Below are 22,122 nucleotides of genomic sequence, written 5' to 3'. Positions count from 1 at the left end.
CTGAGAACAGATCTTTCCTTTCAGCTAGAGTGGCTCTAAGGTTGTAGAGCCTGTTTTACAGCAGTTTTCCCCACCTTTGATTTCTGTTTCGGATTTCAAGCCACTTCTCTTCTCCTTTTCCTCCAGTGGACTGAGGAGCCTATTTTCTACCCCATCCCCATTTTCCTCCACCTTCCTTTCCCTTCCCATATTTGGAAATATGTTCAAATTGTTAGCAGAGCCTGCAAGCAGCTGTTAACTTCTTGATTAGGTAGCCTATCCTGGATAACTTTGGCATCAGGTCCCATAAGATGAAAATGAGTGGTCAGTCAGTGGGAAAACAACAACCATCCAGGACTTGATCCTGGATGAATGTGCTGTCCTGTATTAGAGAGGCCCAGATGGACGCAGCTGGAGGAGTAATTTCCACAACAGCAACAAAGATCTCAGGGGTAAGGAGGTGAGATTACAGTGGCCTGTCCTGGTTCCTAGTGATGTATGGAAGTGAGAGCTGGACCATAAAGAAGGCTGACTGCTGAAGAATTGATGCTTTTGAATTGTGGTGCTGGAGAAGACTCTTGAGAGTCCCCTGGACTGCAAGGAGAACAAACCTATCAATTCTAAAGGAAATCAACCCTGAGTGCTCACTGGAAGGACAGATCCTGAAGCTGAGGCTCCAGTACTTTGGCCATCTCATGAGAAGAGAAGACTCCTTGGAAAAGACCTTGATGTTAGGAAAGTGTGAAGGCAAGAGGAGAAGGGGATGACAGAGGACAAGATGGTTGGACAATGTCACTGAAGCTACCAACATGAATTTGATCCACCTCTGGTAGGCAGTGGAGGACAGGATGGCCTGGCGTGCTCTGGTTTATGGGGTCACGAAGAGTCGGACACAACTTAATGACTAAACAACAACAAAATCCTGGTTCCATGCTCAGCATCAGATGCCCTTTCTCGCAATCTTCTGGGACTGACTGTGTGCAATTGAAGGTGGGTGCCCAAGATTCTATTAGTCTACCTCTGCCCTGTGGTTCTGGAGAGCTCAACATCCATACCAAAATGACTTGTCAGGAATGGTCTAGGGCTTCATGTTTTCCAGGACAACCAAACATCTGCCCTCACATGTGCTGCAGATACATTCTGGACTTCGTTTGTTTGTTTGTTTGTTTTGTTTTGTTTTTTGTTTTGGTAGGCAGGATAAGGGTGATCTGATTACTTAATAATTCTGAAAATGGATACTCCATGATTCTGTCTGTAAATTTATTTGTGCCCTCTACACCTCTTTCTTCAGTTCCTCAGGATTTTCAGAGGCTCAGGTTCATGCATGAAAATTTAACATTTATTGAAAACTTATATTGCAATTACTAACTATTAACATTAGTACCAGAAGAAGAGGGGGCACAAAATGAGATGTGGTAAGAACAAGATTGTGTCAGAATAAGGCAGACCTCAAATTCATGAGCTATACTGTGTTTTGCCTTTTTTACTAGAACTCTTAAATCTGTCAACCAGACTTAGGGCTTAACAAGATGGCTCATTCGAAGCAGGATGGTGCAGGCTAAACAGGGGCACGTAAGAATGGATAGAGGTCCTGTTTGCCATGTGGTGTGATCATTGCACCCACATGGCAAACACAGCTCCGTCAACCCTATTTGGCTTTCCTCTTTAAGAAAGGAAAAGAAGAGAAGCGAAAAGAAACTCCTCCCTTCTGTCTCTGCCTGCTTCCAGGAGGAAACTTAATTTTTTCCTAAAAGGTACAATGCATCAGTTCTGCCCCAATTGGCTTTAAAAAACACTTTGCTTCCTCCTTTGTTCTTTTATGCAGAAGCAGAGGAAGTTTTAATTTCTCAATTTCACAATTAAATGGCTAAGCTGTCTGATTAAGTCACTAATGATATTGGGAAATTGAAACAGCCTGTGAAATTAAAGCAGGAAGCTCTGCTTTGGTTTGATCCTAGTGATCACACATACTGGAAACAAACCAAAATGGAGTGATCCTACTTGCACCTAGAAAAAAAAAGTGTAGCCCCTGACAGGGACCCAGAAAGGTGTGGATAGTAATGCTCAAGTGTTGGGCTGATTCACTCTAGCAGTTATGTTTTCTGATTATTGGCAAAAGGAGGGTCCCAACCTGTTCCCACAACAGACCAAATGGCAGGTCAAATGCCCATGTAATCACCTGTTTAGTTGTATCAAAAATGTCTAAGCCCAAGAATTTGTTCCAAATAGTAGAAATTAATAGGGCTTCCAGCTATTTCACACAGAAATCCACTTTCACTCTTTCCTTCTACAATTCTGTTTCATCAGGATAGAGGAGGTGTTTAGTGATGTTAAACAATAGGAAGTAATATATTCTAGCCGATCTGCTTCATGTGGGGAGAAATGTGTGATCATATTTGTACAACTTACTGTGTGATTCCAGGGTGCAACAGAGGCAAGAGGTGGGTAGTTAGGGCTTGCTTGTGTGTTTCTTTCTCTTGTCTCCTTTGTTGCTTCCTCCTCTATAGACTGGTGCTGTAAAATCCTCCTCTGTGTCAACCTTCACATTTAAAGACAAAAACCAGAAAAACTATTCTTCTGTTTCTGCTCCTCAGAGTCATCTTTGTACTCCTGAGAATAGAATAAGAATTATTATTTTTTGAACAAATTAAGCACATTTGTGCAAAAATGTCTTTTATGGAAGATAAAGCTTTAACATAGCTTTTGCCAAATGCCAGCATTTGCTGCTTTGTTGCATGATCTTCTAAGGATTAGATAGCTCAGAAGAGTTGTTTGCAGTCGGCTGTTTTGCCGTTATGGTGTGTTTGTGTGCCAAAAGTCAAGACATTGTCCAGAGTTTTGTTAATCCAATCTGTGAAATGTTTCAAGATACGACATCAGAGTAGGCATTTGCTGTTGCGTAAAAGCCACATAACTTGGCATACAGCGGTAAATGTATACACTGTCTTAACTTGCAGCAGTTCAGAACTGTTATTTATACCCATCAATTGCATTCTGCCTGCCTGCTTTGTGCAGACACAGCATGCCCAGATTATAGAGATCAATGAGAGAGAGAAATTGTTTCGGTTATGCTAGCCCAGTGGTTCTTAACCTTTGTTACTCAGATGCTTTTGAACTGCAACTCCCAGAAACCCCAGCCAGCACAGCAGGTGGTGAAGGCTTCTGGGAGTTGCAGTCCAAAACTCCTGAGTAACCCAAGGTTAAGAACCACTGCGCTAGCCAATGAGGAATCAATTGGACTTGAAAATTTATTATTAACATGTTCTTCTCAAGCAAGGATGAGATGAGAACAATGCATTTCATCACTGTTCTTTACATGCCTATAAACTGATAGTCTGAGACTTGACTTCACATTTTCGCATATATCTCTTCTCTCTCTTTTGGAGCCCCATGATCAAATGTCATCATCTTTCTTATATCTCAAATAATTCCCAAGTAGTTCTCTAATAAATGTTCTTTTCAATAAAATGGACCTTTGTTGATTATTCCGAACACCAGCTTTCAAATAGCCTAACAGTTCAAACCATGTAGAGACCAACCTCTTAGTTCCAATATACCTTCTGACCACCTCAAACACTGTGCATTTACTGAGGCCATGACCCCAGTAAGGAGCTTTTTGCCAACCCCTAACTACCTGCTTTCTTTGACTTTGGAAATGATGAGATGAGAAAAAGAAGCACCAACCTCAATCTGGGTTGCTTCACCTTCTTTTGGGGCCATATATTGGTTGGCTTCAAAGAAAGAGGACAAAGGACGTGATCATCAGGGAGGAGACCACTAGGAGCATCTTACTCAAGGGCCACCCCACCATCCAAGATCTGGAGACCGAACCAAAAAAGAATGCTAGTATGCACTCATACGTTCCACACATATTTGAAGGAAAATATAGAGATTGCAAAAGTAAATGGGATCCAGACTGAGCATAAGGAATAATCATAGGAGAGGAGGAAACAGGTTGTACAGAAGGAACAAATAAGGAGGGGTTTTCCCCTTTGCATTGAACACTAACTCAAAAGGCAGATGCTTGGCATTTGGTCCCAGTGGCACTCATATTCAATGTAGCTGGTAAGAAGCTAGAAAAATCCTTTCCTTTCAAAGATATAGAAGCTGGAGCATATGTTCCTTCAGCCCTAATTATAACCTGCCAAGATGTTCATTGGAGTTTTATTTTGGTTCAGATCCTGCTGGTTTAATGTTCACCATCTTGAAAATCTATTATTACTCCTTAAAGGATGAATAAGCCTCTACACACAAAGATCCATGCTAGAGCATTTTCATTGTTTCAGTTTAAAAGACATATAAATATCTATATTTTTAGTGGGCAGATTCTCCATCTCCATTAAACTCCCAACAAAAGAATCCTGTGGTACCTTAAAAACTAACAAATGTATTAAAGCATAAATTATTTTTAGCATTCAAGGTATAATAGGACTCTGTGGGATTTTTCTGCCTATACTTACTATCAAGGACACCTGAGCCTCTGAAATTCATTCAAATGCTGTTGCAGCGACCAAAGTTATTTCTACTTTCACTGTCCATCATTTAAACTGGGCATTGTGGTATCCAGTTGGAAACTTCCCAGAGGTCCTTGTCTGATGATGTATAGAAGTGTCTCTACAGCCTTTGGTCCTCCAGATTTTGAGGACTTAACTTGCAGAAGCTCCAACTAGCATGACTAGTTGGGGTTTGGTTCTGGATGCCAAGGTCCAAAATCACAGGAAGACCAAATGCTGAAAACCAGTGACATCTAACACATAAGGTTTCCTCAAATTGTAGGCACCTTAAAATGCCTTTGTATGCACTAAGGTAAAGGTAAATGTTCCCCTTGACAATTTTTGTCCAGTCGTGTTCGACTCTAGGGGCTGGTGCTCATCCCTGTTTCCAAGCCATAGAGCCAGCGTTTTGTCCGAAGACAATCTTCCATGGTCACATGGCCAGTGCGACTTAGACACGGAATGCTGTTACCTTCCCACCAAAGTGGTCCCTATTTATCTACTTGCATTCACATGCTTTCGAACCGCTAGGTTGGCGGGAGCTGGAAAAAGTGATGGGCGCTCACTCCGTCGCGTGGATTCGATCTTATGACTGCTTGGTCTTCTGACCCTGCAGCACAGGCTTCTGCGGTTTATCCCACAGCACCACCACATCCCTTTAAAATGCACATGAATAATATTTTACATGACAATAGTTGTGCTATATTTGTTTTGTGATTGAAATATTGCTTTTGATTCGTTTCCTGGGAAACTGCTGAAACCTATTTTTCTCAACACAGTTGTCTTCACCAGCTTTACACTTGTACACAGTCCATTTCCCCCCCTCTATTCCACAAACATCAATGTAAAACATCAACTTTCTTCTTGCCCCTTGGTTCAAGGAAAGATCATTTATCTTATAAAACTTGTGTAATGTTCCAGCAACTGCCATCTCTGCCATAAACAGATGGCTTTTGCTTCAGCTCCTGAGCCTCAGACTTTCACAATGAACATTTTTGATTGCTATGAATCACCCATTTAGTCTCTAACATGAAAAGGAAATGAAATCAGTGTGCATCTGAATGTGTGTATAACACCTTTGTCTTAAAGAAAACCCTTCACAGAATCAACTTAGTAACATTATAGGTATCTCTGGGTTTCCCAGGCAACATGGATGGGCAGTTTGCTGCAATGGTATAAGCCAGTGTTGACTTGTTTAATCCTTTAGCCACTGAACAAACATCTACGAAGAGGTAGACTGAAAGACATCCAAGGCACTAGCTAGATCTTTGCTAGATTATCAGCTGTTTTGGGTTCCCTCTTTCCCAAATTCCTTCAACAAAGTCAGCAAACTCTTGTAGGCCACCCATTCCTTCCGGAGAAAACAGGTACTTTTACGTAGTAATTTAAGCTTAAGTGGAAGCAAATTGAATGCCATTTACCTAATTCTCATTATAACTTCCTGGTTGGTGGTCAACAGCTGAATGCTGGTGGTCAACATAATTCATTAGACTGGACAGATAAAAGCAGTTTTCTGTCAGAATCCAGAACTTCAGCATTCCACATGTCGGGATGGGCATTTTCAGCATCATATCTTTATAACAATGAAAGGTATTGTCATGTCTAAAAGTACCTGGCTTGACAGCAATTGCTGTCAAGTGCATCTTTATTTGCAAAAGCATGGGCCAGAATTCATTTGAGAAAAACCTTGTGTATAACGGGCAATCACACTGTAGTTTTTCTCCTGTGGTAAGCTTTCTTTTGCACAAGCAGTCACATGAAGAAGAGCCTGCCTGGAGGGTGGCAAGCTTGTGTGATTGCTGCACACATTCACATAGGTGAATAGGATTCTGGCTATAATGTTTTATATGGAGGCTGAGGACTGAATTTTACTTTTCATGCAGGAGCAATTGTCCCTGTAAATACAGCTTTCTGGATGAGAACAAGAAGCTGATGCCTCGAAGAGATGTGCCATCCTATCCCAAGGTACAGTGAGATGCATACAAGTTTAAAACATAATTTAATAACAGTGGTTCCCAACCTTGGGCAATTCCCAGAAATCTTCACTACTAGCTTTGCTGGCCAAGCCGTTGCAGTCCAAAAACACCTGAGCTACCCAGGTTATCACTGATTTAATAGAATAGATCAACATAGTGTGTATTATACCTTCTCCCTACTTTGTTATCATTGTGACAAGACATGCTGGATGTTACCAGAGTCTCACCAGTCCAGCATTCTGTTTCCACACTGGCCAACAAGAAGTTTATGGGAAACCCACTAGAAGACATGAAAGGAATGGACCTTATTCTTGGGTGTTCAAGCAACTGGTTTTCAGAGGCATTCTAGCTCTCCATTTTGGTGCCATCACTGCATCATAACTGTTCACTATGAAGTATTTCCTTTCACGTTTTTTGGATCTTCCACCATTCGGCTTCATCATATAAGCGTAAGCAATTTTTCCATATCATGCACACCTTCAGAGGTTGGGTATTTACACGTTATCAAAACAGAGGACAAAATGTGATGGTGATAAGCATAACATTGCATATGCTAATTCATATGCACAAATACAAAATTAGAGATGATTTGTTAATTTAAGCAAAATTTCCTAACAGTAGAGTGAATTGTTGACTTTCAAGCATTGTACATTGGATCTTTAGGTTATTTGGTTTTATTTATGTTACTTTATGCACTTTCTATTCTAGAAGATACATACCATAGTATAGATAATCTTTCATGGTCAATCGATGAGAGAGATTACTGGTGTGAACACAAGTGTAAAAGAGTATGGAGGTCTTTGCCTTATATTAAACAGTTGGTGGTTTCTTTTAAGCCCTGTGATGCAGTTATCATCAATGCACACTTAAGTATACTTAATTTGTCTCTGAGGAGAGTTTTCCTTGAGCTAAGACACATATGTACTACACTAAACCCTTTAAAACCTATTGTCAATTTAATTGTCATGGCCTTTACTTTAAAAAAATCTGAAAATGGGAGTTTTTGTATGGAGTTTCTGTAAATGCTACACAGAAACTACAGACCATAGAATTCCATAAACCAGTTTCAAACAGCTTTGCTCTTTTTATCATGTAAACACACCTTTAGAATTACCAGGGAACTTATGGTAGGCATGAGTATGAAGAATGATATAATTTTATTCAGTGCAATGTTTTATGTCATGAACTATTCACACTTACCACCTCCCAGCACATTGACACATATGGTTACACATTACTCTTTATCGTTACTATTTTACTCCCAGTCTTAAATCTTAAACCCATCAGCTCATCTGTCTCTTGCATAATCTCCTCCTCCTCTTCATCTGGGGTTAGTAACAGACATTTGCAAGTAAGAAGCATAGCTACACTCTTAGTTCTGACACCAATAAAGTCCTAGATAGAGGAGAACCTGAGTCATTGAAAGAGAAGGTCTAACTCGAAAGCTGAGCTTGCTAATGACAGTAATCCATAACAATGGCTTGTTTTCTCTGCAGTATATGCTTTCTCAGGAGACAATAGAAGCTCTTAGGAAGCCAACCTTTGATGTCTGGCTGTGGGAGCCAAATGAGGTAATGATACTATGTGGAAACAAATTCCTGACCTCCCATCCTGTTGATGATGTTGTTCTGTCAGGAACCTTGATATGGACGTCACAGGAGCTGTTTTGAAAATGCACAGATGAATTCAAGGTCTTTGTCAAAGAAAGAAAAAGCCATCCTGCTATAGAGAAATCAAAAGCAGAGGCTACAGGGAAAGGGGCTGGCTGAAACCTGAGACCTCATGCTGGGCAAACAGCATTGCCTCGCATTTGAACAAATGATTACACCCTTTGATTACTTTTAGAGCTTGTTAGGTGAACAGGAAGAACACCTTGGTAAGGAGAAAGCAACCAGTGAAATAGTACCAAGAAAAATGAATGAGGGCGAAGTTGTTGTAAGTTTCATAATTAGTTACATAAACTAGCATGAACACTGTGTCACACGGCAGTGCCTGAGGTTTATAGTAGTGTTTCAGTTATGTACTACTTGCTCAGTTTGTGTTGTAGGTTTTGATTGGGAGTGTGAATCACAGCCTTGTTTCATCATTTCAGTGCAAAGTAATCATGTAAAAGCATTTTTTCAAGTGTTTCAACAATTAGCATGTTTTGCTCCTTCTCCCTCCAACTCCCATAATATAGCATTCGAAATGGCAAAGTAATAATTAATAACGGTTGTTGTGGGTTTTTCAGGCTTTTTGGCCGTGTTCTGAAGGTTGTTCTTCCTGACGTTTCGCCAGTCTCTGTGTCCGGCATCTTCAGAGGACAGCACTCTGTGCTCTGGTGTAGTATGCTTGGGAGTTGAGTATTTATGGCTGTGAGATAGGCTTTCGTCCTTTTCAGGAGATGGGTGATTAGTGTGTCTTGAGGAGAGATTATCCGTCACTGTGATTGATGGGTGTCATTAGCTGGTCTTTTGTGTGTAGTGATCCCTGGTCCTTGTGGCTGGGTAGGGTTAGTTGACTTTTTGCACACTGTATTTTTCAGAGCTGGGAGCCAAGTTTAATAGCATAATTAATAGCATTACCCATCATGAGTCATAGCTATACTTTCAGCAGCTAAAATCTTCAGCATCTAGCATTGGGCAGGAGAAATATGTGGCCTATAGGTATTATGTTATTCTTCCACTGTGTTTCATCTGTTAAGAAGGGCTGTCCGTCCTTTGTTGTAAAGATAGAAATGGGAAGGAGAACCATACTGTGCCTCCTTGAACTCTCTGTAGGACAGAAAAGGCATGGTTTGGCATGTGCTGGCTTGCAGTGCTGTCCTTCTGCCTTACTTAGAACATAGTTCACAGGTTGGACAGAATTTGGGATTCTTAGCACAGGCAGTGCAGTGATTTCTTTATTTTGTTTTTAAATGAGAGCTTTACTTGGTGTGAGCAGAGTTTGTGGTAGAAGTCTGGACAGATGCTTCATCTCTGTTAAAAACCAAAGGACAAAATCATGAATGACAAAAGCAATTTAACTGCCATAGGAAACTTCAAATTGACCCACATCAACCTGGGAACAGCCACCCTGTCTAATCTAATATTAGACCGTACAATGTATTTTGAATTTGTAGAGTAGTGCGCATAATATAAAAATAACCTGATTTTTTCATATTGTAGATGCTGAGTTGCTTAGAACACATGTATCATGATTTAGGATTAGTGAAAGACTTCAACATCAACCCTATCACACTGAAAAGATGGCTGGTAAGATATAACAATGCATTTTATATGAAAGTTTATGATTTTTTTTAAAAAAATAAATGTATATATCTTCAACATATGTGTGCTTATAGTCATACACTAAATGTTAAGACAGATGAAATGTTGAATATAAACTGAATATAAACTATTCCCTAAAATAATTATAGTGGTGCCTCACAAGATGAATGCCTTGTGGGACGAAAAACCCGCAAGACAATTGGTTTCTTCTATGGCCGTGCTTCGCAAGATGGGTTGGGGGTTTTTTTTTCGAGACCAATGCCTCGCAAGACAAAAAAATTTCATTCATCTTGCGAGGTTCCCATAGGAATGCATTGCAATGCATTCCTATGGGAAACCGCTTTTCGCAAGCCGATTTTTTTGCAAGACAGTGCTTCTCGCAGAACGAAATACATTTGTCTTGCAAGGCACCACTGTATAATGCAAAGCATAAGACATACACCTTTCTTCCAATATAAAAACTACTATGCTGGCTTCATCTAGTATTAATATCATTTTGGTTTCATCTTTAAATCAAAAATCTAAATAAGCTACGTTTCAAAAAATCAAGGCTCTTTTACTTGAGTTGCCTTACAAGCCATCTCATGCCTTATCAATTTACATCATTTTTACTTTGAGGTGTTTCCATCTTCCACAGCATCATCCAAATGAGCTGAAAATCATGCCTCAGCAGTATTCAGTACTGAACTGTTTAAAATTTACATAATAAACATTTGTATCTTTCTTTCTTCTGAAACCTCTTTCTCCTGAAATCCTGTCTTTGAAAGATGGAATTCCTCATGTTCATTTTTCTGAGATGTTTTCGCAGCATGAGTTTTTCCTATTCATAATAATAATGATGTGCCATCAAGTTAATTCTGACTTATAATGACCCTTTATAGGATTTTCTAGGTAGGGAATACTCAGAATTGGTTTACTATTCCCTTCTTCTGGGGGCATCCTGGGACTGTGCACCTTGCCAAACGTCACACAGGCTGGCTCTACTTGCAAAAGGCACAGAGGGGAATCAAATTCCCAATGCTCAGCAGCTCGATACCTAAACTACTGAAGCTATCCAGCCAGCTTTTCTTATCTCATAATATTTGCAAATTAGTTTGTTTTTGTAAACAAAAACAGGCCATAAGCATGTTCCTTTGTTGATTTCTCAGATACAAAAGATTGCATAAGGACTTCCCCAATACCATTTTTGAACACTATAGCTAGATAGAGATTTGGTCTTGAACGTTAACACATACTCAGAGCTCCAAGTAGTTGCTCTTTGAACTTCAGCTTCTAGAGTCCCCATTAGCAGGAAATATCAAGAATTTCAAAAAGTAACTTTCCAGAGCTATACGTAGACTTTCATATTAAGTTCTTTAGAATTACGATTTTAAAAGTGTGCTGCATGTATACCAGCATTTGTCAGTGCTGAAAAAGGTGGTTTGCAATTTAATTATCCAGGCTACACATTGCCCCTCTCCCTCCAGTGAGCTGGGTACTCAATTTACTGACCCCAAAAAGATGGAAACTTGAGTCAGCCTTGAGCCAGCTACCTGAATCCAGGATCAAACTCAGATCATGAGAAGTCTTGAGTGCAGTACTGCAGTTTAACCACTGCACCAAGAGGCTGTATGTGTCCTATAAACAATTTTTTAAAGCAAAAGGGCAATTGCCCATCCTTGACATATGTAGAAAACAATACTGGTTCTAGGATATCTTCAGGGCAAACGTCCAAGCTGTCTTATCAGTTGTCACCTCAGCATCCCTCATTGCTGGTTGGTTGCTTTCTGGATGGCTTCATGTATTTAGAGACAGCCTGAAAAATGGCTTTATGGCTGACTTTTTGCACTTTCTGGTGCTATGCAAAGGTGACATTCACAAAGCAGGACATTAGCCTTTGCCCTTCTCACAATTGTGCCAACCATGTTTTGTGTCCTCTCAAAACTTGTAAAGCAGCTCTCAGCCCAATGCTCCTGGTCACACTGCCAATAAGCAATGCAAATAGGAAATGGTCACAGCTGGCAGCATAAATAAAAGGAAGCATAAATAATAGGCAAACACCTATGTGAGAAAAAGTTTGTCATCCATCTTTTCTCTGTGGTTCAGGCTGTAGGACCTCAAACTCATGGCTATTAGGATTTAGTGCCAAATCCTTGGTTTCCTTATCAATTTCTCCTTCTTTGTTTTTATAGCTGTGCATTCATGACAATTACAGAAACAATCCATTCCATAATTTTCGACATTGCTTCTGTGTTACCCAGATGATGTACAGCATGATCTCACTCTGCAGTCTTCAGGTGTGTCTTCCCTTGGCTACTTTAATAGCTCATTGCATATAGAGAAGGAGGGGGCCTGCATTCATAAGCATCATGAAATCCATGGCATCTGGTCCGCAGTAACATTCTTTCCAGCACAGTGGTAAATAAATTTAGTACCGAAAGACATAATGTGGAGCATGTCTTCCTTCATTAATGAAGTTACGCCAAGAAAAACTACTCCAGAAGTCAGTTTGCTTACATTTGAGAGGGAATCAAAGAGAACTAAAAGTTGAGCAACAACCTTGGCAGGTTCAGGAGCTACCGATCATGTCATCTAGAAATAAGCCATGAGAAGTAGCAGGCATGATTTTGTCTGGATGCTTTGACACCTTTAATGGTACTCTTGTCAGGTTTGAAACAGAGGGCCAAAAGTGATGATTCATTTCATACATAATCGCATCATTCCATATATGAAGTGTGCAGCTTTAAATGGGTTTTAAAAAGTAACTCTGAGGGGGCCCCCATCTGGATTGGAAGTATGGCATGGAAGAGGTGGAATTAACCTTCCTGGTGTCATTTTTCCCAATGAAAATACATCCCAGCCCCAAATGGCCAGTGTGCCCATTGCAGTGGCCCTTTCAAGAGAAAACCCATCATCAGCAAGGAGGAAAAGCTTAATTCTCCCAACCGCTGATACCAGGATCAGCAACAGCTGCCGTGTCCATGTGAATCAAGGGCCTCTTTGCAGATCTATTGAAAACAAAAACAAAAGTTACACAAAAGCGGGGATGTATTTTATATATATTTCTAGTTTGTCCCACAGAGGAGAGCATGTGGATGAAAATGTGCTGGCTTTTTCTTCCAGCCAGTTGTAATGGGGACACAACGTGCCACAACGTTCCTCTTGCACATTCTATCATATTGTGCAGTTAGATGTAGCGTAAGGGCAGAAGGGAAAGGAGGCACTTCGGCTATTGCCAAAGCTGATGGGGGAAAGGCAGGGCATTTGTCCTCTGCATCCTCCTTCCTTGTACAGCCAGACTGATGCCAGGCCAATGACGATCCAGTCCTGAACAGCTTGCTCAGAATGGTCTTCCTCCATAATTCTCCACTGCACATCATCCGAAGAAACTGGCCTTGCTTATGCAAGAAATAGCAGGGTTGTTTGCTCTGGTAGGTGGAGCTCATAGTTTGACCAGGAAATGCACCCTTTGGCCAAATGGACCACTGGGCTGGAATTCCTTGGTCAGGCCAGGATTGTTGCTTAAGAAAACAACAGACAGCCCTATTAAACCCCAAGTTGCACTTCTTCCCATTTGCCTTTTGGGTCCCGAAAGAAAATGAAACATAGCCTGTTCTACCATTAGACAAAGTGAGGGAGCTGTTTTGAGGCTTATGGCAGTCAGTAGGAAGTCCAGGAGTTGGAGAACAGCAATGTGTGTCCCCTTCCAACTACTCCCTTCAACTTTTTAATTTCATTGCCTGCCTTCTACCATCTGCTACTTTATGTTATTGTGGACGATGCTGCTACATTGTCAGTGCTGGAATGGGCTGAATTGCCAAGTGGAGTTGGTTTCTGCCTAGAGAATGGATATGGCTTAGGCAGCAGCATGCCATGGATTAACCAGGTCATGAAATGCTGGTCAAATGAATTAGTTTTCTTCCTTAATACAAAACCTAACTTAATGTCTTACAAGCTGAGAAGTCTTTGCCTTTAAATAAGGCCTATCTAGTGTCTTAGGATACCAAACCTCCCTTTTCCATCGCTGTTGTTAATTATACATCAGAGACAGAGCTGAATAATTTGCTACTGAAAAGGAATCTTCAGTCTTGCCTGCAATAAATGTAGCCATTAAACATCTGTATTACAAGAGTTATAATAAAATTATATGGCTGTTTTTTGTTTAATTTCCTGTTTAGGTAAAGCTTTCCCAAATGGATATTTTAGTGCTAATGACTGCATCAGTGTGTCATGATCTGGATCACCCAGGATATAACAACACGTATGTATCCTTTTTAGAGAAGATGGTTAGGAAATGCAGTGTTTATCTGGAAAGCTGCAAACCGTCATTGTGAACAGAATCCAAAATCCCTCACATTAATCACGTCGAAGAGTGCATGAGTATGCATGTTTACTCAAAAGTTGCCTCGGTTCCCTTTTAAGGAGAAGGGCAGGATAGAAATATTTCCCAGTCCTCATTAGGGCTTGCTCCCAAATAAACGTCCACTGGATTGCAAATTTAATTCTACTGAAATTGGTGGGTCTTGACAGCAGTTAAACATTTCTGGGGTGATCGCTTCATACTTAGTACAAATTACTTACATTGCCAAATGAACAAAATGTATCATCAAAATAGAAGAGAAAGATGTGCATAGATAGATGGAGAGATAGATGGAGAGATGAACATTTTAAATACAGTACTGCTGTAATTTAATACTGCTGCAACTTAAACAGAAATGCAGCGCTTCTCAACATAGTACAAAAGAGTGTGACCAGGTGTGATGTGTGCTTCTCTGTTTCTTCAGGTGTGGACTGCTGAAGGGCACTTTTAGGTCTCTGCCCTTTCTTCTTCGTATACTTTAAACTAGATGTGGACTGGGCAACCCTCCAAACAGATTCTGCCCTTCATGTAGATGGCTGTCTGTGAAGTCAGCCATATACTTCAACCCCAATGCAAATAAATTAAAGTAGATACATTCTACTTTTCATATTGTATGCACTGGGTTATGCAGATTTATTTCATTGTGTGTATGCTGCTGAGAAGTCATAATTACTTATTTGTGTGAACTTTGTGAGAAGTGACCCAAAACTACTTCCCTCAGGTAGTAAATAGCTGGTATTCTGGGATGAATGAAGTGTCTCTAAGATCGGAGAATAAGGACTAATGGTTGTTGTGGGTTTTTCAGGCTCTTTGGCCGTGTTCTGAAAGTTATTCCTCCTAACGTTTCGCCAGCACTCTGTGCTCTGGTGTAGTTGGCTTCGGAGTGCTATTTTGGCACTCCCAAGCCAACTACACCAGAGTGCTGTCCTCTGAAGATGCCGGCCACAGAGACTGGCGAAACGTTAGGAAGAACAACCTTCAGAACACGGCCAAAGAGCCTGAAAAACCCACAACAACCATTAGATCCCGGCCATGAAAGCCTTCGTGAATACACAGAATAAGGACTCTTGACAGATAGAAGCAAGCTCCTTATACAAGGGGAAGAGTTAGTTTGCAGTAGCAGACCAAAAGTGCAGGCAAGGATATATGGGGAAATGTTGTACATGGAAACAAATTGGTATTTAAACTGGTGTAGAGGAGTACTGAAATGCAAAGAGGTACTGAAGCTCTGAAAAAAAGAGAGTGCAGAAATGTTAACATAACCCAGAGGAAATGACTGAAAGTGTCTGAAAATGTGAGGTAAACTTTTTAGTTCTCCTGTCTGTTGGCTTAGCATCAGGGCTGAAATGGGGAAGATGGGGCAAGGTGCCATTTGCATAAGAATCCAGCCATCTGAGGCCACAAAGGAAGTATACCAGATGGTAAGAATTAGGAAGTGGAGAGCGCCCAACCTCTGTTTGCTATACATCCTTTTGACAGCCTTAGCTGGTGAAAAACATTGGCTGCTTAGGACATCCCTGCTATTCCTTGGAATTTTGCATAATTTACTTTAGAAAATAGCAGTCTTTTTTTTTTCATTTCTCTCTCTTCACTCACTCACTTTAAAAAATATGTTTCATTTTAAAAGAAAATATGGGTCAGACAGCTTTTGAGCAGAATGTCTGCTATAGCTGGCCAGCAGACTTGAGTTTCTTTCTTTTTTCTGTATTATCTCTAGAGCAACATACTGTAAATAATATATTATTTATATTTTATGGGAAGAAATTAACATGAAGAATGAGAAAACCTCTAAGAGATATACACCATGAGACCTGTAAACAATAAACAAGTAAATGAAATGGATCTGTGATTTTTGTCTCTCTTCTTCTTTTTTAAAGGAAATTTAACATGGAGTTGGGAGGGGAATTTCATACCAAGACATTTACTGCTCAGAGCTTAAAAAGTTACATTTTAAACTATTTTTTGAAATATATTACACCTCCAGCCCCATAACTTTTGACAGTGGGAATGACAACAGTAGTTGGTAAAGGTTAAGAGGGGAAATTTTTATAATTCATTGTGTTACTTGACACTCCTAATTTTTTTATGGGGGAAATAGTTACGAAAAGTAAAGAAATGGCTAAAAGTTTTAAACAATGCCCTACAACTGATTTCTTTTTTAAAAAAATAGTTCCCATAAAATAGTAAGTAAATGTTACTCATTACATGAAAATAAAAAATGATGTTACCAGTAGGTTGAAATGTTGTTTCTTAGCATAGTAAGTCATACTGGATTGAAACAATGTGGATTTGGTGAGTCAACTCCTCTATAAATTCCATTGATTCAAATGGAAGTCTAGTTGTGACTTCCTAAGCTAAGCGACAGGATTTCAGCCACTATGTATTGCAAAATATCATTATTATATTCTTGTTATTCCCCAAGTAATATGTTGGCAGGCAGCTTAGTTATTTGTGAAGTATAACAGCCAATCTCTGCCCCCTAGAAAATTGGATTGCCATCACAACAGAGATCAGCACAACCCTTTAGAACCACTGCTGCATTTCTTTTTATGTCTTTCCTTCACATTAGGTATCAGATCAATGCACGTACAGAGCTTGCTGTGCGCTACAATGACATTTCCCCGCTAGAGAACCATCATTGTGCAGTGGCTTTCCAGATCCTTGCCCAACCAGAGTGCAACATTTTCTCCAATGTTGATAAAGAACAATTCAAACGGATAAGGCAGGTATGTATTAGATGGCAGTCACAAAGTTCACTTCTGTGCACACTATGTGCCAACATAGAACTGTAACTGAATATAGATTTCTTGATTTTAGGAAGGAGAAGGTATATCTCCAGAGGTTTTGCATGGTCCCTTCTATCAATCCTAGCTAGTTGTGGGGGATTGTGAACATGTTGTAAGAGGAATGGATGGCGCTAGTGAAGTAGCAGTGTTTTTATTTTTAAAAAGAATTGGTGTCTTACAATGTTTATTTTGCATAGGGGATAATTACATTAATCCTGGCAACAGACATGGCAAGGCATGCTGAAATCTTGGACTCTTTCAAAGAAATATTGGACAGCTTTGACTATGCAAATGAGGAACATGTGACCCGGGTAAGAAAATGTCTTTGTTTTCCCAATTCAAACCTCATGCGAAGAAGCTGCAGGATAGGGGTGGTCTTCTTAAACCCTTTCATTCTCTTTAGCAGTCACTGGAAATTGTGGAATACATTCAAGTGTGAGGCCTGCCTCTTTTTGAAAGGTATTAAGTACAACTGAGTGCAAGCTTCATTCCACTGAGATCAATTGCAGAGATCTCACTTTATTTCATTTTAACTGATCCTGAAGTGAATCATTACTACATTTGTTGCTAACATCCTACAGTAAAACAGAGGAGACAATGCCTAGTACAAGATACAGATAAGCACTATAGATCTGATACTCCTCTCCCTCCCCCCTTCTTCTTAATCTGCCATCGAGTCAGTTCCAATTCCCAGCAACTCTTATAGGATTTTCTAATGACCAAATGCTCTGCATCGTTTACAAGTCCCACCTTCTGATGGCAGTCTGGGATTGTATGGCTTGATGAAGGATGCACAAGCAGCAATGATCCAGCCGCTGGAGGGTCCCTGGACCTTGAGCAGCGAAGCTGGCTTTGCCTTCCACCCGGGATATCGCGAGACGGGCCTCACATGATCCCCAGGTGGGAGGGGAAAGCCCAGGTATTTAAAGGGCCTTCCCCTCCGGAAACGCCCTCTTCTTTTCGGGCACCCACCCGCCCTCCCCAATTCTAGTGTGAGTTATTCTGGTTGCCGTTACGGGGCCGGATAGGAATTTTGGCCCTCATCCTGATTGGCTTGTGGATGGGGGAGGTTTTGCCTATCCCACACTAGAAGAGGTTTGTGGCAAGTCGGTGGAATTAGCTCCGGTCACACTGGCAGGTAGTGCGGAAAAAATAGGCATTTACGGTGGGTCCTGCAGTAATTTCAAGTAAGCCAACAGTACATCCTACCGCCTGGCACTGCGGATCGTGCGATTACAGTGCCTGTGGCGGGAAGATGCGCTGGGCCACTTCCAGACTGACAACCCTCAAATAAAGGGGGATCAAGGTCTGGGGGTGTTTGTTAGCGGCCAGCCAGGTTCCTGCTATCCTTAAGGTCGCTGGAGCCTGGGGCCAGGGACTCGCCCTTTCATTGGCCTAGGAGTATTTAGATACTCACACCATTGGACTGTTTCCGCACTACGGCAGGCCCCTCCTTGTGAATGAAAAGTTTGGAATATTGATATATATTAATAAAGTGTGGCCCATATTTTTAACCCATATCAGTGTCTCGCGTTTTATTCCGGGGTTGGGAGGGCAATGCACACAGCCTCATCAACTATGTATACTCCAGGATGTCTCCTAAGATTCCCTATGGGGGGGTGGGTTTAAACTCCTGTTTCAACCCCTAACCGCTATTTGTTATTTCCAACGAGTATAAGACATCTCTTACCATGTTGTCTAATGCTTCTCTCCATTCAGTTGAAGATGGTACTGATCAAATGCTGTGATATCTCCAATGAAGTTCGCCCACTGGAAGTGGCAGAGCCATGGGTAGATTGTTTACTAGAGGAATATTTTATGCAGGTAAGATTAAATCAAAATGTACTGCTGTCATAACTCATGTTTCAAAAGAACCACTAAAAGATGTCTAGAGATCATGCTTGGGATCCACCAAAATGAAATGACTTTCTCAGTGCGCCAAAAAAAAAAAATCTTCTGGACAATTGCTGGAAATAAAAATAATGCTGATTTATTGTTTATTTATATTTATAACCCACCTTTCCTCCTGTGAATTCAAGGCTGTCATAGCTCTTTTCCTCCCCAGCATGTCCTCACAACATTACCACGAGACAGGCTGAGATAGTGTTAACCAGACTGTGATCATCCAGTCAGTTTCATGGCTGAGTCCAGATCTGCAGCCAGTCTCCCCAGGTCAGCACTTCAACCATGACACAACACTGGCTATAAATTGTAACAAAAGCAAATTATAAACTAGGAATAAATTTGTTTATGAATTACTGCTTGCATTCTTCAAAAAGGCTGTTTTGCCAACACCAACAACAACTTAAGTACAGTATTACTACCAGACATAATAGTAATAGAATAAAGAAATGCCCAGATCATTGACATTGCAATTCCAAGGGATGCCAGAGTTTAAAATAAAGAACTGGAGGAACTAACAAAATAGTTGCCAAAATAATGGCAATCGAAACATCTTAGGTTTTTGGCTAAAGCCTGTATGTTATAAAACACCAGTCAATGTTTTTTTATAATTTTGATGAACTGTGCCTGGTGTTTTTAACAACAAAACAACAACAAACAACAGATCTGCAAAGCTGGAAGGGACCATATGGATTGTTACCGGCCAAACCTGGGTTCTAAATTTTCCAACAAGGAATCGGGCACAGACACAGCCAGCTGAACCAAAGGCCCAATTTTATTGAATAGCAAAGAGAAAAAGGTCAGCTGGGACTTCTCTTAAAAGCAGAGAAGACTCCGAAAATACAGTGTACATATGTTTTATAATGATACAAAGAACCATAAAGTACTAAAATTCTATTGGTCATTTGTACCCAAAGTTTGGATCCAGTCACCTATTGGGTAGTGATGCCAGTTATATTAATCTATTGGTTACCTATAATATGCATATTGTGTGCTCCATCTTCCCTTGACCCATGCCCAGGATGCACCTAAATTTTTTGGGGGGGAAAGAGTATCTGTTTCCCTTATCTTTTGGTATGTTTATGTGTTTCTTTCCTGGGCCCTGATATATGGCCTTCATTCTCCGGCTCCCATGCTGTGATTTTTCCAGCTATCATCATTGGTTTCCTCCTGCCTGCATTCCAATGTTGGGCCATCTGCCAGATTAAAGGTGGATGGGCAAAGCGTAAAAGTTACAATGAAATTCTATATTATCTGTGAACGTTCCTTGATTTCGCTAAACTTTGTGCAAATGTTCTGGGTCTAATCTCTCTAAAGCCTGTACTTCTCTTTTGATGGCTATACCTAAAACCTAGTTTGAGTAGGATCCAGTATCAAATTGTCAAGTCCAGCTCCTCTCAAGGAGGCGCTGCAGAGAATCGAACTCCCAGTCTCTGCCTAAACCACTGAGCTATCCATCCCACCATGCAAATCATTTGGGAGCCACCCTGGGTCCCTATGCTGGGAGAAACCAGCATGAAAATAGAAAAGAAGTCATTCATTAAATCAATAAGTTTTGAAAACCAAAAAGGGAGAAGTTTGTGATTGCAAAAAAAGTTGGCAAAACAATCAGCCTTAAGTGGGACAGTTTTGTCTGTGTGAACAGACTTTGCAATGTTCGTGTCTAAGCTCATCACCACTAGGAGAGAAACAGAGAGAAGGGGGGGGAAATAAAGGGGAGCTCCCCAGTCATTTCAAAAATAAAAAGGGGATAATATTGAAAAAGGCACCTTAGTATACTCTACTTTCATTTTTGACTGGATTTCCTTTGGAAATGGTTGTAGGAAGCAAGAAAAGGAATCAAAATTCACAGCCATCTGGCCAGCCCATATGCTAACAAAAGGATGTGTACAGAAGCTGTGACAGACAGTTGGGTCTTCACCAAGTAAAAGCCTGCTCGTGATAGGAAGCATCAAAACAAAAGTTATGTTGTTTCTTAATGAAATCTGTTCCCAGTATTGGAAAAAAATCACATTGACCAACAACAATATGCGCTTTTTCAAAAGTGTCAGCTAAATGCATTTGCAAACAAGTCAAAAGAAGCAGCCCGTGAGAAAGTGCTGGGGTGGCCTGTCATTCATTTATTTTCCACAGTCCTGTTTCTTGGGGCCAAACTATGTATGATATCATTCTCACTAGGGGTGCAGGGAGCTTGCTTTAATTGGCCAGTTTTCTTTAAACTAAGGCACTGATCTGGAACTGGTCCCTGAAATGAAGGAAAGTCAGCATCAATCTCCTGCTAAAAGCTTACACACTCACCCTCCACTGCCTATCAGCTGCTCTTTGCCCAGCAAGATACTTTTGCCAATAAATAGCACTATCTGGGACAAATAGCAGAGAGAGTGGGAAAGAGATTTCAAGTGGGGAAACAGCATGAGAGGAAAGAGTTAACAACCTTCTTCCCCCCACCCTCCGTCCCCCAATGCAATGGTTCTAGCCTAGGAAAGAGCCCCTCAAAAATGTTTTTGAGGAATAGAAGAAATAGGGGAAGATATGGAGGCAATAACAGATTTCACTTTCTTGGGCTCCATGATCACTGCAGATGGTGACAGCAGCCCCGAAATTAAAAGACACCTGCTTCTTGGGAGGAAAGGGATGACAAACCTCGATAGCATCTTAAAAAGCAGAGACATCACTTGCCAACAAAAGTCCGAATAGTCAAAGCTGTGGTTTTCCCTGTAGTGATGTACGGAAGTGAGAGCTGGACCATAAAGAAAGCTGACTGCCGAATAATTGATGCTTTTGAATTGTGGTGCTGGAGGAGGCTTTTGAGAGTCCCCTGGACTGCAAGGAGAACAAACCTATCCATTTTAAAGGAAATCAACCCTGAGTGCTCACTAGAAGGACAGATCCTGAAGCTGAGGCTCCAGTACTTTGGCCATCTCATGAGAAGAGAAGACTCCCTGGAAAAGATGCTGATGTTGGGAAAGTGTGAAAGCAAGAGGAGAAGGGGACGACAGAGGATGAGATGGTTGGACAGTGTCATTGAAGCAACCAACATGAATTTGACCCAACTCCAGGAGGCAGTGGAAGACAGGAGGGCCTGGCATGCTCTGGTCCATGGGGTCACGAAGAGTCGGACACGACTAAATGACTAAACAACAACAAAAATAGTGCAAGAAGCCAAGGGAGTTGGATTTGCTTGTAAATGGTCAAGGGCTAGAAAGGGGCTGCATGTGTTGGCAGCCATTTTTATTATTATTATTTATTTGTTAGCTGCAATTATATCTCCCCTCCCCTCCTAAGAGGAGTTCCCATTGGTGTCCCTGGCTCTTCCCTCCCATCTTTTATCTTGACAAACACCCCTGTGAGGTAGGTTAGGATGAGAAAATGTCACTAGGCCAGGGTCACCCTGTGAGT

The 22,122-nt window shown here is 40.9% G+C and overlaps 1 protein-coding gene across 5 annotated transcripts in view; it reads left to right on the top strand.

Annotated features, from left to right (window-relative positions):
• The window catches only part of PDE9A (phosphodiesterase 9A), a 99,243-nt gene that overhangs the window by 66,085 nt on the left and 11,036 nt on the right, over positions 1-22,122 (top strand). For 4 of the 5 annotated variants that reach the window (XM_020783937.3, XM_020783941.3, XM_020783940.3 and 1 more), the window contains 8 exons: positions 6,356-6,437; positions 7,945-8,019; positions 9,595-9,681; positions 11,868-11,972; positions 13,854-13,936; positions 16,605-16,761; positions 17,019-17,132; positions 18,541-18,645. In XM_020783937.3, the coding sequence (XP_020639596.3) occupies positions 6,356-6,437; positions 7,945-8,019; positions 9,595-9,681; positions 11,868-11,972; positions 13,854-13,936; positions 16,605-16,761; positions 17,019-17,132; positions 18,541-18,645 (808 nt within the window). Of the gene's footprint in view, positions 1-6,355; positions 6,438-7,944; positions 8,020-9,594; positions 9,682-11,867; positions 11,973-13,853; positions 13,941-16,604; positions 16,762-17,018; positions 17,133-18,540; positions 18,646-22,122 lie in introns of all 5 variants that reach the window. The other variant, XM_020783938.3, reaches the window with a different exon arrangement.

This window comes from Pogona vitticeps, chromosome 3 (genome assembly GCF_051106095.1).
Source record: "Pogona vitticeps strain Pit_001003342236 chromosome 3, PviZW2.1, whole genome shotgun sequence".
Taxonomy (NCBI): domain Eukaryota; kingdom Metazoa; phylum Chordata; class Lepidosauria; order Squamata; family Agamidae; genus Pogona; species Pogona vitticeps.
The sequence above is the reverse complement of the archived record's forward strand: the minus strand, read 5'-3'. Positions and strand labels throughout refer to the sequence as shown.